Source organism: Pelodiscus sinensis, chromosome 6 (genome assembly GCF_049634645.1).
Source record: "Pelodiscus sinensis isolate JC-2024 chromosome 6, ASM4963464v1, whole genome shotgun sequence".
Classification (NCBI taxonomy): Eukaryota; Metazoa; Chordata; order Testudines; family Trionychidae; genus Pelodiscus; species Pelodiscus sinensis.
This window is the reverse complement of record NC_134716.1, coordinates 109,074,170-109,088,067: the sequence shown is the minus strand read 5'-3', so window position 1 is coordinate 109,088,067 and position 13,898 is coordinate 109,074,170. Positions and strand designations below refer to the sequence as shown.

General features: G+C 43.5%; 1 protein-coding gene across 2 annotated transcripts in view; it reads right to left on the bottom strand.

Annotated features, from left to right (window-relative positions):
* Positions 1-13,675, bottom strand: part of CCBE1 (collagen and calcium binding EGF domains 1) — a 189,283-nt gene extending 175,608 nt beyond the window's left edge. The window contains exons 1-2 of one of the 2 annotated variants that reach the window (XM_075932600.1): positions 1,596-10,809; positions 1,428-1,508 (exon numbers count right to left, since the gene is read on the bottom strand). In XM_075932600.1, coding sequence (XP_075788715.1) covers positions 1,428-1,508; positions 1,596-1,717 — 203 coding nt within the window. In that variant the 5' untranslated portion in view covers positions 1,718-10,809. Of the gene's footprint in view, positions 1-1,427; positions 1,509-1,595; positions 10,810-12,925 lie in introns of those variants that run through there. The other variant, XM_075932601.1, reaches the window with a different exon arrangement.
* Between the last annotated feature and the right edge of the window lie 223 nt (positions 13,676-13,898).

Sequence of the window (13,898 nt, the reverse complement as noted above, 5' to 3'; positions counted from 1 at the left end):
GCATGATTTTAGTTAGCTGCATGTCCACTTACCATGGATGTGTCCAAGTTTCCTGGTCCCATAAAGTTCATTGACAGCCACCAGTCCTGATTCTCAGTGTTTTGTGCTGTTATTTAGCTCTAATTTACCCCTAACTGTTTTCTAAGAGCCCAGTAAGCGGTGAAAGTGTTGGTAATGCTGCTAGACAATATTGACCTCCTGTGGGTCAGCAAACTCTCTGGTTCAACCTGTAGTACAGAGGGGTTACCATTTACAGTCCCTAATTCAACAACACCAGAGCAAGTGCTGAACACAGGGCATCCCATTCACTTCATAGGCTGACTTCTCTCTCAGCGCTAAGCAGACACAGCTGCTTAAAGACTTTGCAAGGGAAAAATGACAGAGCTAGTCAAACATTAAACATTTCTTCCTGGCTGACTTTAGATACAACTTTTATAAACAACATGCAACTGTTAAACCAGCCATTCGTCTTCTCGATAGGACTGTCATGAATGTTTACATGTGTACCACACTCAGTGCCCCACAGCCTCCAAATAGACACTCTTCCACACACACAAAATGCACACTCTCACTGTCACCCCATCACTCACTGATCACAACAGTTACACAAGTGCCATAACACCCCATCCATCTTAACACCCACAAAGAGATCATCTGCATTCTCATATAGACAGGCAGGGACCTGCTCATAGGACTGAGCCAAGTCTGGGCACAACATTGCAGCATGCTTGATGCCACACACCCAACTGTGGCCACTCTGACTGCCACAAGGGTCCTCAGAGGCTGTGTGTGTGTGTGTGTGGTGATGACACTCACTACCACAATACCGCAGTCACAGAATACACCATCAATCCAAGCATACAAAGAAAAGCACGCACTATCATAATCCACCCCACTGCCACACAAAAGTCAGACACACCTGCCAAAGGAGGCTGCCATAACGTAGGGACCACACAGTATTATACACAAGCGTCAGTCACACCCTCCAGGAGACAGTCATATACGTTCTCTTACACAAGCACACACTGGCTACCACCACGGGGCACTGGGGCAGAAACAGGGGAGGAGAGATCCCATTCTGACACTAGATGCACTCTCACATTACACAGTAATTACACCATACAGGACACCGCTGTCACGTCACACGGGACGCGGGGGATGGGGGCGGCGGTTCCACGTGCTTGTAACACACACACACACACACACACACACACACACACACACACACGGAGGCGGCAGTCCTGAGCTCTGGTGATAACACACACACAGCGGGAGCAGCCCCAACAACACACACACACACACACAGATGACAGTCCCACGTCCAAGTAACACACACACACACGGCAGTGTCGTTCAGTAACACACACACACGCGCGCTGCAGCCCCAGCCTGTAACACACCCCCGTGGCCCGGCCCGCCCCGCGCACCTGAAGCAGGTGGCCAGCTCGCCGCTGGGTTTCAGACACGGGTACCGGGAGGTGGCGACCTTGTTCTCGGAGCAAACCTCCCTGCGGAGAAGGCGGAGAGAGGAGGCGGCGTTAGCCAGGTGCAGCCGGGGCGGGCGAGCGGCCGGGGCGCGGCGCAGCGAGACCCACCTGTCGCGCTCCTCGGGCTCCTCCCGGTAGGTCCAGGTGTGCCCCAAAGCCAGGAGCAGCAGCAGGGCGGGCAGGCTCCGGGGCAGCCGCCGCCACCCAGCCGGGCCGCCCTGCAGCACCATCAGGCGGCCTCTGCTTCTGCGCGACTCCCTCGGCCTCCTCGGAGCACAGCTCCGCAGCCCCTGCCTGCCCCGCCCGCCGAGCAGCAGAGCGGCCCCCTGCGGCGGCCCAGCGGCGGCCAGATGTTAGCGGGAGGGGCGGGGGAGCGGAGCGGCCGCCAGATGTTCCACAGGGGGCAGGCAGCGGTAGCCAGGGGCTGCAGAGAGGCGCGGGTAGTGGGGACAGTGGTGTAGCTAAGGGGGTTGGCGAGCGGCAGCCAGATGATCCGGAAGAGCGGACAGGGAACCTGGGGATGGGGGCTTGGAGACGAGGCAAAGGCTGCGGCAGCCAGATGTTGGGGGCGGGGGGACAGAGGGGAGCAGTCGAATGCTGCGGCAGCCAGATGTTGGAGAGGGAGCGAGAGAAGGGGATGAAGGCGAGAGAGTAGCTCCCTAGTGCCCGTGTCCTTGTCCGCAGGCGAGTGCCGAGGGGAGACGCGCTGGAGTTGTGTGTGGTTGTTGGGGGGGGGGGGGGAGAGGTGTGTATAGGGGTGGGGTGGGAAGAGGCAGTTTCCGAGAGCAGGGCTCTCCCGGTGCTGCTCCAGACGCCGTTCGTGCTCTCTTCGTGTTAAACGCGGGGAAAGCTCCCTTGGTGGTTGTTGTCAGTTTTTAATGACTCAGGCTCCCGCCGTATCCCCTGCTCTCTTTTTCTGCCTAGCGCTCCTATAGCAGAAGGAAGAGAACGAAACACGAGGGGGGAGGGACCAGAGAGATTATGGTGAAAAAACAAAAGGTCCCAAAGACGCTGAGACAGAAAAATCCAACCGCACACATAACTGGTGCTCTGTGCCGGAGGAAGGATGGGAGGCTGAGTGTCTGCACATGGCTGCTTTCCAGATTCTGCCTTATCTTCAAATTCTCCCTCACAAGGACAGAATAGCCACAGAATATCTGCTAGGAGAGTTGTTTATCCTTGTGTGCTGTTAGCCCTTCCCTACCATCCACAGAGAGATCAGCTGCGGCCCACTGCATCATGTCACCCTGTCTTTTCACCGTTAAAAATCCCTTCGGGAACAAATACCATACAGGAACAAACCTGCAAAATGACCCTACCTTTGCAAATTGGGAGGAGAGTTGAGAAATCTTAAATCACTAAATGCATTTTTGTAGCAAGGGTGTTGTCTGCAACAATGAGACAAATAAGACAGGCTGTAACTCTAAGCACTTTCACCTGTACAGCTCAAAACAATTTACAGAAGTAGTATTAGAACCCTATTTTACAGCCAGAGAAACTGAGGAACAGAGAGTTTAAATACCAGATTGTGACGACCTTACTCCCACAACTAATCTGCTAACTACATTATAGTAAAAAAAGACCAAGTTGTGAATAAATGTGTATAAATTGTCCAGTATCACCTGAGAAGTTAGTATTAGATCAGTTCTAAGGAGGCAGCAAACTGGAAGGATTTAAGTTAAGGGCCTTTCAGAAATCTCCCCTGAGCTGCCATACAAACTCTGCTTTCCTGTGATAAGGAGTGCACAGTTTTGTTCTGTTACATGAACTAGCAAAACTACTTCTCAACATGAGCTTTTATATTTTGAGGGTACTGGAAGATCCTCTCTCACAATTATAATAAACATGCTTCTGTATATAGTCCTTTCTGGCAGATTTTCTGTTTTTAGGATGGAAATGCTTTAAGTGTTTTTTTCCATTCTAGTTCTTTATGTCCAAAATAAGGAGTAGGCAGAGCCAGAGCCCAGTCCTACTTCACTGAAGTCAATAGTGTTGGGGGTGTTCCTGGCAGGAATAAGCCCTGAGCTTCTCACTCAGCCTGACTTAAATTCTAAGATAATAGAGAACAAAAGACAGGAACCTGGTGTTTGGATCTCCGGGCTTTGTAAGCACCTGTCTCCATATAATGTTCCTTCTCTCTCCCTCCCCTTCCCAAGGTGGATGGGTATCCAATAACAGTGTTTGAAAGGAAGAAAAGCTTGCACTGCTACAACCCGTACTCTTCCTACAAAAGGAGTAGCAAAAGAACTATTTTCTAGTAATGCTAATCCAGCATTTTTTCCACAAGCAGTAAAAGTTCCCCTCCCCCAGGTTTGTTTTTAATTTAAAGAGATAGACCCAAATGGGTCTATTTGGCTCATACCCCCTCCAACCATACCACCACACTTTAGATAGGTTCCAAAATTTCACATATTGGGAAAGTCCCTGGCTTTATTATTTTTTCTATTAAGATACACCAGATAGGCTAAGGGGGATGATTAGATTATTGTAAATCATTGCTGTAATTTTTGTAATATGTAACATTGTAATTCAGTACCTACGCTACCCTTATTTTTTTATGTTCTCATCACCCATTTATGTAAGAAAGTTTGTACTATCAACAATATTATTTATCTTTTACAAAAACTAGCAACAAAAGGCCCCATTATGGCAAAGCCTTACACTTGCTTCATTCGACATAGGTGACTTTAAGGAGACTACATACATACAAAGTTAAGCATTTACAATACATATTTGCAAGATCAAGGTCTAAAAAAGCATAGTATTAACGAATTTTAAATATGATCACAATATACCAAAACAAGTTTAAGTTTAGATAATATCCAAACACAGGGCTTTTTGTTTTTCCAATTAGTAATTTTACCACCAGCTAACACACAAAAGATGTGGGTTTGATCTTTTTGCTTTGTTTCATTTTTATGGACATGAGGCCGAGCCCATTAGGCGCACAAGGGTTATATTTTTTAAAGTGTTGAAGTGTGCCATTGGTTAAGAAAACACTGAAGTGCTTTGACTGCCTCAGGCAGGAATAATCTGGAAGTTTTTGTTTGTTTTATTTAATACAATAAATAGGCATAAAGTGCTTTTTGGTGTGAGAGATGCTTGTCCTTACATCGAACCAAATTGTTTTGTTTTGACTTGCATAACTCAAGTATGTATAAAGTTGATAAAAGCTGTGTATGAAATTTTGGAGCAGTCTCAAAAAGCAGATGAAGAATTCATCATACTAGTGATGCAGATTAACAATTTCCTTGATGTTGTTTATTACAGGAATACAGACATTAGTGGCCCTATGTGTTTTTATAAGAAATAATAAACATTATACAAATTCTTATTTTTTCTTGAGTAGTTTGAGTATTTCAGAAACAAGGTTAATCAACTGCTCAATAACACAGAAAGTTTCATATGCTCATTTCAGGAGCAGATGGGCACAATCATTGAGAACAATGTGAAAAGATACATGGTAAACCCTGACATTCAAAATACTATTACAATAGGACCTAAAAACTTCAGTCAGAACTCTTTTGTTCTGGGCACTTCCCCTAAAAAACTGTAATCTTAAAGGCTGATTATGATGTATAAAGAGGACATTAAAGTATTACTTCTTCTGCACAAAAAGACACCTTAAAAATAGCAAAACTTCCAACAAGACTTCTAGCAAATCTGGTCATCCCTAGTTTTGCTAGAAGTTTTGTTGAACGTTTCAGAGATGTGCATTTTTTTAGCCCTTTACTGAAAGAATGAGAGTGCTGATATTTAACTGACATCTTGCCAAACATTTCCCATCTGTGTGAATTAAAAAGATGTTAAATAAAGAAAAAAATAAACAGTCTGAATAAGAATCACTACTGCTCTCACTTGGGTTTCGTTTGCACCATGTATCTTTGCTGTCATAATCCTCTGTAATCCAGCTATCATTAAAGCCTGCAAGTGAAACCAAGGCAGAACCAACCTGATGTTTAAACAAACTGAATAAAAGATTTTGAAGATACTTTTCAGATCTTCTAAATCAAAGAATCCATTAAGAGTGTGCAACTGATTTTTTTTCCTTTTGCATATTACTTTTCTTATAAGAAAGATCTCTACACACCTGTGTTGGAAGTGATTTGTCTCAGAAAAGTGAAGGCATAAACTGAATTTGTTCAAATTTGAACATGTGGTTCCAAGGAGCATTCCAGACCTGAAGTTTATACATCTAAATTATCCCTCTCTTGGATTACTTGGGAATTGATATGCTATTTCAGACTAATAGTCCATCTACTGCAACATCTCATTTTTAAGAGCAGGTAGGATCAGAGACTAGAGAAGGCACAAGAAAGCCTCTTCTCTAGTGAATAATTTATACAGTAACTAGTCTACATGGGGGCAAGCAGTTCTTCCTAGTCAGTTAGGGTACGTCTACACAGAAGCGTTATTTTGGAATAATGTAAATTATTCTAAAATAACAAAGAGCACATCTAGACTACAAGCTTTTATTTTGAAATAATGTTGAGATGGGGGACTTTTTATTCTGACTCACAGTAACCATAATTTGATGAGGAGTAAGGGAAGTTGAGGGAAGAGTGTTTATCCTTTTACTTCCTGCTGTGTAGACAGCGCCAAATGCCCAATTAAGCTATTTCGACTTAAGCTACGCAATTGACGTAGCTGAAGTTGCATAGCTTAATTCAACTTTAGCCCTGCTGCGTAGATGTACCCTTAGTGGCTGATAGAGAGGAATAGTAGGCAGAGAGAGGACTAGTGGAATGGAGAGGAGAAAGGCAGAGCAAGGAAGACTGCAGAGAATGAAAACTGGCAGAAATGATGACGTGGGATAAGAAAAAGAGGCAGAGAGAGGACTAGTGGAATGGAGAGGAGAAAGGCAGAGCAAGGAAGACTGCAGAGAATGAAAACTGGCAGAAATGATGACGTGGGATAAGAAAAAGAGAAGTGTTGGGAGGATAATAGAGAAGAGCAGTGAGAAGAAGGATAGAGAAATGAAAAGCAGAAGTGAGGAGTACAATGGGGATAGAAGTAATGGGAGGAAATAGGAGAACATAAGTGCAGGAAAGAAAGCAAAGAGGCAAGCGAGAGGCTGATACAGGTACCCTCATTCAGCTCTGGTGGAAGCAGAGTGAAGTCACTGCATTTAGAGAAGTAGGGATAAAAACAAGACAGAAGGAAGAGAGGAACAATTGAGAAGGTATGACAGAGCAGAAGTGAGGTAGGAAAAGAAACTGAGAAGTTAATGGCGAAGAGCAGTGTTACCTCTAAGCTGGGTCCTTGTGTGTCCACTCAGGAGAGCCAAATGCTGCCCAGCTGATTAGCCGAGCACCCACAACTAAGTTTTTGTTTCTACTGGTGGTGCACATTCATACAAGCCTTGGTGCACATAAAAATTTATTCTTCACATGGAGAGAAAAGATTAGAGGGAACATTGGTGCAGAGAAAATGATGAAGAGATAGGGGTTCAAAAAGAGAACAAAGAGTCCTGTGGCACTTTCAAGACAAATATATTTGGGCATAAACTTGAGGGCTGTAACCCACTTTGTCAGATGCAAGAAGTGGAAACTTCACTTTGGCAAGAACATAGACATATAAAGATGGGGGTGCTACATTGCTATGTGGAGGTCCAGTGCTAACAAAGCCCATTCAGTCTGGGTGGATATGGCCCACTCCCAACAGTAGAAGAGAAAGTGTTAATACTAAATGAGAGAAAATTACTTTTTGTAGTGAGGAAGGCACTCGCCATCTCTATTCAGACCCCGTCTGATAGTGTCAAGTTTGCATAAGATTTATAGGTCTGCAGATTCATGCTCAGATATGGCAACTTTCAAGACTGTTACTGAGCATCCCTGGAGACTGAAATACTCTCCTATTGATTTTTGAATATTACCATTCTTGATGTATAATTTGTGTCCACTTGTTCTTTTGCATAGAGACAGTCCAGTTTGGGCAATGTACGTGACAGAGGGGCATTGCTGGCACATAGTAGCATATACAACATTAGTAAATAGTGTAGCTGATGTGGTTAGATCTTATGATGGTGTCATTTGGGCAAATATGCAGTCAGAGTTGGCAACAGGGTATGTGGCAGGGATTGGTTCCTGGCTTAGTATTTCTGTTGTGTGGTACATAGTTGCTGGTATTTGTTTAGGGCTGTAGGGGGCTGTCTGTAAGCAAAGATTCAGTGCCACAACCCTAACTGGGGGAGAGGGGATCTAAGTATTACTGTTCAATTTACTATTATATAAAAACAAGCAGGGTAAGGAAAGAGTGGTTATTATTATGATCAACTAGGGAAAAAGGAACTTTAACCTTTTAATCAGATATTTTCATTAGAAAACCTATAATACTGGTTGAAGGCAGATTAAATTCAATTTTTGTAGCTTTATTCCATCTGATGGATCAGTAACTTTGGGAAAAATGCTTCAGAAACATCTATAGAATGGACACTATAATGCTTTGCCTCAAAAGTCCATCACAGCTACTGAAAAGCAATGCATAAGAAGACTGTTTTCCCCCCATTCACAAATACTTACAGAGTTCAGCTCAGATTACTAACAAAAACATATGGCTTTTGAAAATGTCCATTAGAACAATAGTACTGCTGACTAAGCAGAAAATAAGTAAACAGTACTGATCCACCAAAAACATACACAGCTACATATATGGCACATGAGATAATACTAACCAGAGCTGACATTTCTCTCAGGTTCGTTTTAGGTTTCATTTTGTTATAAAGAGATTAGAGCTGAAGAATGTGAAATCTGGCTATCAGTCATCAATGGCCTAAGGTGTATATGTGCTTCTTGTCAGACCTGACCTCTCTGACAAGGCTTTGGTCATCATTCTACATTTAGAGACAGTAAAATAAACAGTCCCTTTCTGTGTAGTCCTTGCAGTTATTAGAATAAACTATGTGAAGTTCCGAAGCCATTCTGTCCAATTGTATCATTGCTAGAATAACCATCACTTTGGAGTGCTCACGGTGGCTGTAGTTTTAATTAAAATAAAATGCAACTCTGGCGTTGCTTGCTTGCATGCACAGGATAAAAGTAATAGGTTCATTTTATTCAGGAAGGAGTTTTTTTGACACCCATATAGTGACACAGATATTGGGAACCTTACTCTGTGTGGTGCCATGAGCAGAGCATAGGACTTGGAATCTAGAAGAGAGCTGATTGAACAGTCAGCATTAAACCAGGAATTTGACAGCTCTGTATTTTTATGGCTTGCAAATAATTCACAAACTGATCTTGATTTCTTGCATGAACTCCATGTCCACAGAGCAATATAGATGGATCTTCCTTAGCCACACATGTTTGAAAACTGCAGAAAAGATGGACTTGTGACTGAGACATAGGAGGTTGGGATTCAGTTAATTCTTTCAGACTTCCAGTGTCACTTTGGGCAACTCACTTAACGTCTGTAACATCCATGCCTTGTCCATCTCGCCTAAGCTATGCTTTTTAGAGACAGAGGTATTCCTTTTTGCATAGCATAATAGAGTTCTGCTCTCAGTTGTGGCCACTAGGTGGCTGGTAATACAAACTAATAACAGTCCCTTCAGTTATTCATTATTTGCAGTGTGTGGTCCTGTGGTGTATTTTCTGCTTCTTGCCTGGACTACGAACCTTGTAGCAGGATAGTGCCACGTTGATTATGGGGAATGGATACACATAGACGTTATGTCAGTTGTAAATAAGACATATGCATAGTTTACTAAAGAATTTCTGCACTAGAAATAGCAATAGCAAGTTAATGGACTATTGGGAATATGGAAAATTCTTAGAGATAAGTGATATAAGAAGTAGGCTCAAATGTTCACTCAATGCAAGACAGGCACTTTAACATTCAAGCGTACAACATCTGTGTCCACTTTTCAAGTTTGGCTTGAATGGTTTCATGAGTCACCTATCTTCTGTGCACGCTATATCAGTGTCTGCAATCCCTCAATATCAGTCTACTTTGTGGGTTTTCCTCCAACCGCATCTTAACTTTAAAAACATGCCATTTAAAAAAAAAGCCACCCGCTTGTTTTTACATTACATGATGGGAGGCAAATATATGACCTTATCCAAGTTTGTATTGTAAACACTGTAAAGAAGGGCACACTTCAAGACAGATCCAGGGAGTTAATTATTCACAACTGCAGGGGCGTCTGCTGGGAGACCAAATATATCTTCAGTATAGTCATCCTTAAAGAATTATTTTAATAAAAACCTGCTACCTCAGGCAAAATATTTTACACATATCCATTGTTTTTCATTTGTGCCTCTCCCAGCACACCAGTTATTATCATTATGCTTAAAATTTTTCAAAAGTAGCTAATGATTCTGGACATGGAACTTGAGACAACTTAAAAGACCCTGGTTTTCAGAGGGTAGGTCCTCAAAAAGATTGAACCCTTTTAAAGTGTTGAGTTACACACCCAGACACTAGGCACCCAAAACCTAAATACTTTTAAAAATCTGGCCCTTGGTTACTCTGAGAAGTGTGGGCTTAATACACGAACAACATCCCAAAGCTCAATGGTGGATGAGGACCCTCAGCAACTCACAGTACTGGAATATAAGATAACGACACTCATGTTCAATGTACAAATTTTAGTTTCTTACTTGTCCCTGTTTTACTGACAAAAAGGAGATTAACGTACTGCTGTGCTCATTTCACTGTGCGCTTCTGGAATTGCATAGTCAAACACTTGCATCACTCCATCATGAGGGGCAGCACTAAGCCATATCTACATAAGTAGTACCAATCTTGTAGCCAGACTGTGGCTTAAACCACTTGTCTGTTTTTTGGAGGGGAGTATGGGTGTGGAATGAAGCAGGGTAGATAACCCAAGGAGAAATTCTATCTGTGCACTGCAGCGTGGGAGGACCACATGTGACTAGAGAAAGGCCTAAATCCACCAAGGGACTTCAGCGTTGCACCACAGAGCAACTGCCTAACTTTCTAGGTACCTAGAAAAGCACTGGAATAATGGAATCCACAAACCCTGAGAAATACAGGGAGCGTAGGTGCCTAATTCATGAGGAGAGACAGGTGCTTAACTATGGGATCAACACAAGAACCAGCAATCTAGGCAGAGCCTGGACAGAGTTCAGGAGTCTAAGTCTCTTTGCAGATTTGGGTCAGAGCATAGGCTCCCCCAATAATCAGGTCTGACTGCACCTGCCTTCTATGGCAAGACAAGCTCCATAAGACATCTCTACATCTATTGATAGATTAAGGGTTTTTCTCTCCCCTTCCATTTGCATTTGGGCAAAAATTTAATCCAAATGTAACAAACCCATTCCTGGAGACTGAGAATAAACACTGGGCCATTTAAATAGAATTAGATTTGTTCAGGAAGTTCTAAGCATTTAAAACTTAAGGCTATAATGGCAGTCTGAATAAAACCTAAATAGTCAAACAATATATATATATATTCACTAGCAAGGGACTAATAGTAATGTGTATTGCTCTTCATCAAACAGTTTAATTACTTCAGACTGCAGGCTGCCTTTCCATCTTAATACATAAACTATTCCCTCCACCCTACCCCATTAGTATTCTGAATGAGACAGCTGTTTGTGAAGTTTACCCATTCTAATCTTCAGGGAACACATGTAACTCATCAGGGAGATGGACCAAATGCTCTTCATTGACTAATTTAATGAAGTATGGGTTCCATGGCAACAGCAGACTATGGTCCTAACTGGACAACATGACAGCTCAATTACTCCTTATTTATTTATTCTTCACTCCTTGCAAAAACACCCCCGGCACTCAATCACATGTTAAAGAAAGGGGTCAGAAGGCAAGTGACTGAAACTACCTCATTTAAACAGTTCCTACCCATTAAAGCCATGCCGGTTTTGTCAAAAGATAAAAGGCTTTTCTGTAAGGAATGACCACTGCAAATAAGAATGAGCTATAAATAATCTGAAAATTAGTTACTATCGAGTTATGATCATGTTCGTTGTAGAAAGCTAACTCTTTCTCTGCTACTCAGTAGATTCAGGAGTAAAAGTAGTTTGTGTACTTTTGAAAGCAAAGTTATGTGCTGTAGCCAATGATATCTACTTTAGGAAGAGCATTATTTTCATCCTACCCAGAATTCCCAGAAATGAAAAGTTGAGGTTAAGAAAACTTAAAATAGTGGGTTGGGGGACTTGTAGAAATGAAAAGCAGCAGGAGATTTAAAATTAAAGATTTTTTTAAAACCTGGAAAACATTGGATTTGCAACAATCAATGGTGCCTAGGAAAACTTCTAAGTATGAGTACAGGCAGCAAGCAAATAGCACATCCCGGGAAAGCTTTTTCTTATATCAAAATGAGAAAAAAAAATGAAAATGTATCAAAGTTAAGATAAATTATAACAAATTAATCTTACCATGAGAAGTATCTTTCCCCTCAGAGAATTCAATTTAATCTGCCACGAGTTCATGCTAAAGTGCCATAATTCTCAGTTTGTGATGGCACTTTCTGTTGCTGTGGACTCACAATCAGTCTCACAGTAAGGCTATGTCTACATTGGTGCTATCTTGCACAAAAGCAGCCGCTTTTGTGCAAAAACTTGCTGCCTGTCTACACTGGCCATGAGTTCTTGCGCAATAACACTGATGTTCTAATGTGTGAAATCAGTGCTTCTTGGACAAGAATATGATGCTCCCGCTCAGGAATAAGCCCTCTTGTGCAACTGTTCTTGCCCAAGAGGCCAGTGTAGACAGGCAACATTAATTTCTTGTGCAAGAAAGCCCTATGGTTAAAATGGTCATCAGAGCTTTCTTGCGCAAGAGAGCGTCTACACTGGCACGGATGCTCTTGCGCAAAAGCACATCTTTCGCGCAAAGGCACATGCCAGTGTGTGCAAATACTTTAACGCAAGAACTCTTGTGTTAAAGAGCATTTGTGCAAGATCATGCCAATGTAGAAGTAGCCTAAGAGATTACAGGTGCTTTGTGTGAATAAAGCAAAGATCAGTTCTTTTTAAAGGTTTACTTATTTTGCAGGAAGACCAATCACACATTATGATTATTAAAGCTGGGGCTGAATTCCCGTCACCTTCAACCCTTCCTAAAACAGTCACCATTGAATGTATTGTCTGTTTATGGACGAGTGTAAACGGGTCTATAGGGTGCCCCGTTGGCACAGCTGTCTCTCCCCCAGTCCTGTGCTCCCATCACCTTTTGAATTGCCCTCCGGCGTCCAAGTTTGTCCCACCACCAGCCAATAGGGCCTCTTCTCAGTCGAGAGTCTGCTAGCCTCCAAAGGTGCGGAGTGGGGGGTCCGGGCCCACCCCCTCTCACAGACCCCAGCCCACAGCCCTAGGGACTCAAACGTCTATGCCGTCCGGTCCAGCTGGCAGGGCGTCCACCGTAACGCACCAGCCCGCAGGTTCCCTTTGCCCACCCCGAGCTACTTCCTCTCCCCGCCGTCGCTACTGCATCCTAGCTGGCAGGCTTACCTCCTCGTCTTGGGTCCCATCCGTCGCTGCTCTCTGCTGCGGCTCCCAGGAAGCAGAAGGTTTTGTTACATTCAGGACAGATTCACTGCAAGGTTTACATGATATTACGCCAGGCTAAGCAGTACCACGCATCCTCCACTGCTCCTTTGCTGAGCAGTAGTAGCAAAAAAAGGATTGTTAGCCACAGTAGATGGATCAACTAGGATTGTTAGCCACAGTAGATGGATCAACTGCTAATGCGACACCCTGTCCCAATGGCTCCTGCCAGAGGAAGATTCTGTGGTGAGCCAATGGGAATTCAAGTCCTGCTATACTCAGAAATTCAAATGGAGGCCACCGGCAGTCTTGCCAGCTGGCCTCACTTGGTCAATTTCACACATGGCCCACCCACTGTGGAACTGTAATTTAAAGCACTGTGTGGCCTATCTCAGCTTTACTGTGTCTGGCCTACTGTGCATTACAAACAATGGGATCTTGCCAAAGATTTAATACCAGTTACAAACCCCTGGCCTTTTCCCTGCCTGCATTTGGGAGCCTTCCAGTACAGGCAGTCCCCGGGTTACGTACAAGATAGGGACTGTAGGTTTGTTCTTAAGTTGAATTTGTATGTAAGTCGGAACTGGTACATATTGTAGGGGAAACTCTAGCCAAACATTTCTCCAGGGCTCAGTTTTATTCTCCCACACCTCACTTCCCTCAGTCCTTTATTCTCAAGCTGAGGTGTCTGCTGAGAAAAGCCACTCCGCATCTCCCTGGTCTGCTGGGGGGGGGGGGTGGGCGCTAGCTTTGCGTCTCCCTGGTCTGCTGGGAGGGAAGCAGCTAGGGCGGGGTTGCCTCACCCCGTTTGTAAGTAGGGATCTGATGTAAGTCGGATCCATGTAACCCGGGGACTGCCTGTACATCTTTGTTTCCCTCCTCAAGCATTTTAGATGGGGCCAGTTGCAGGTGGAAGGAGAAAAGTGTGTGTGTGTGG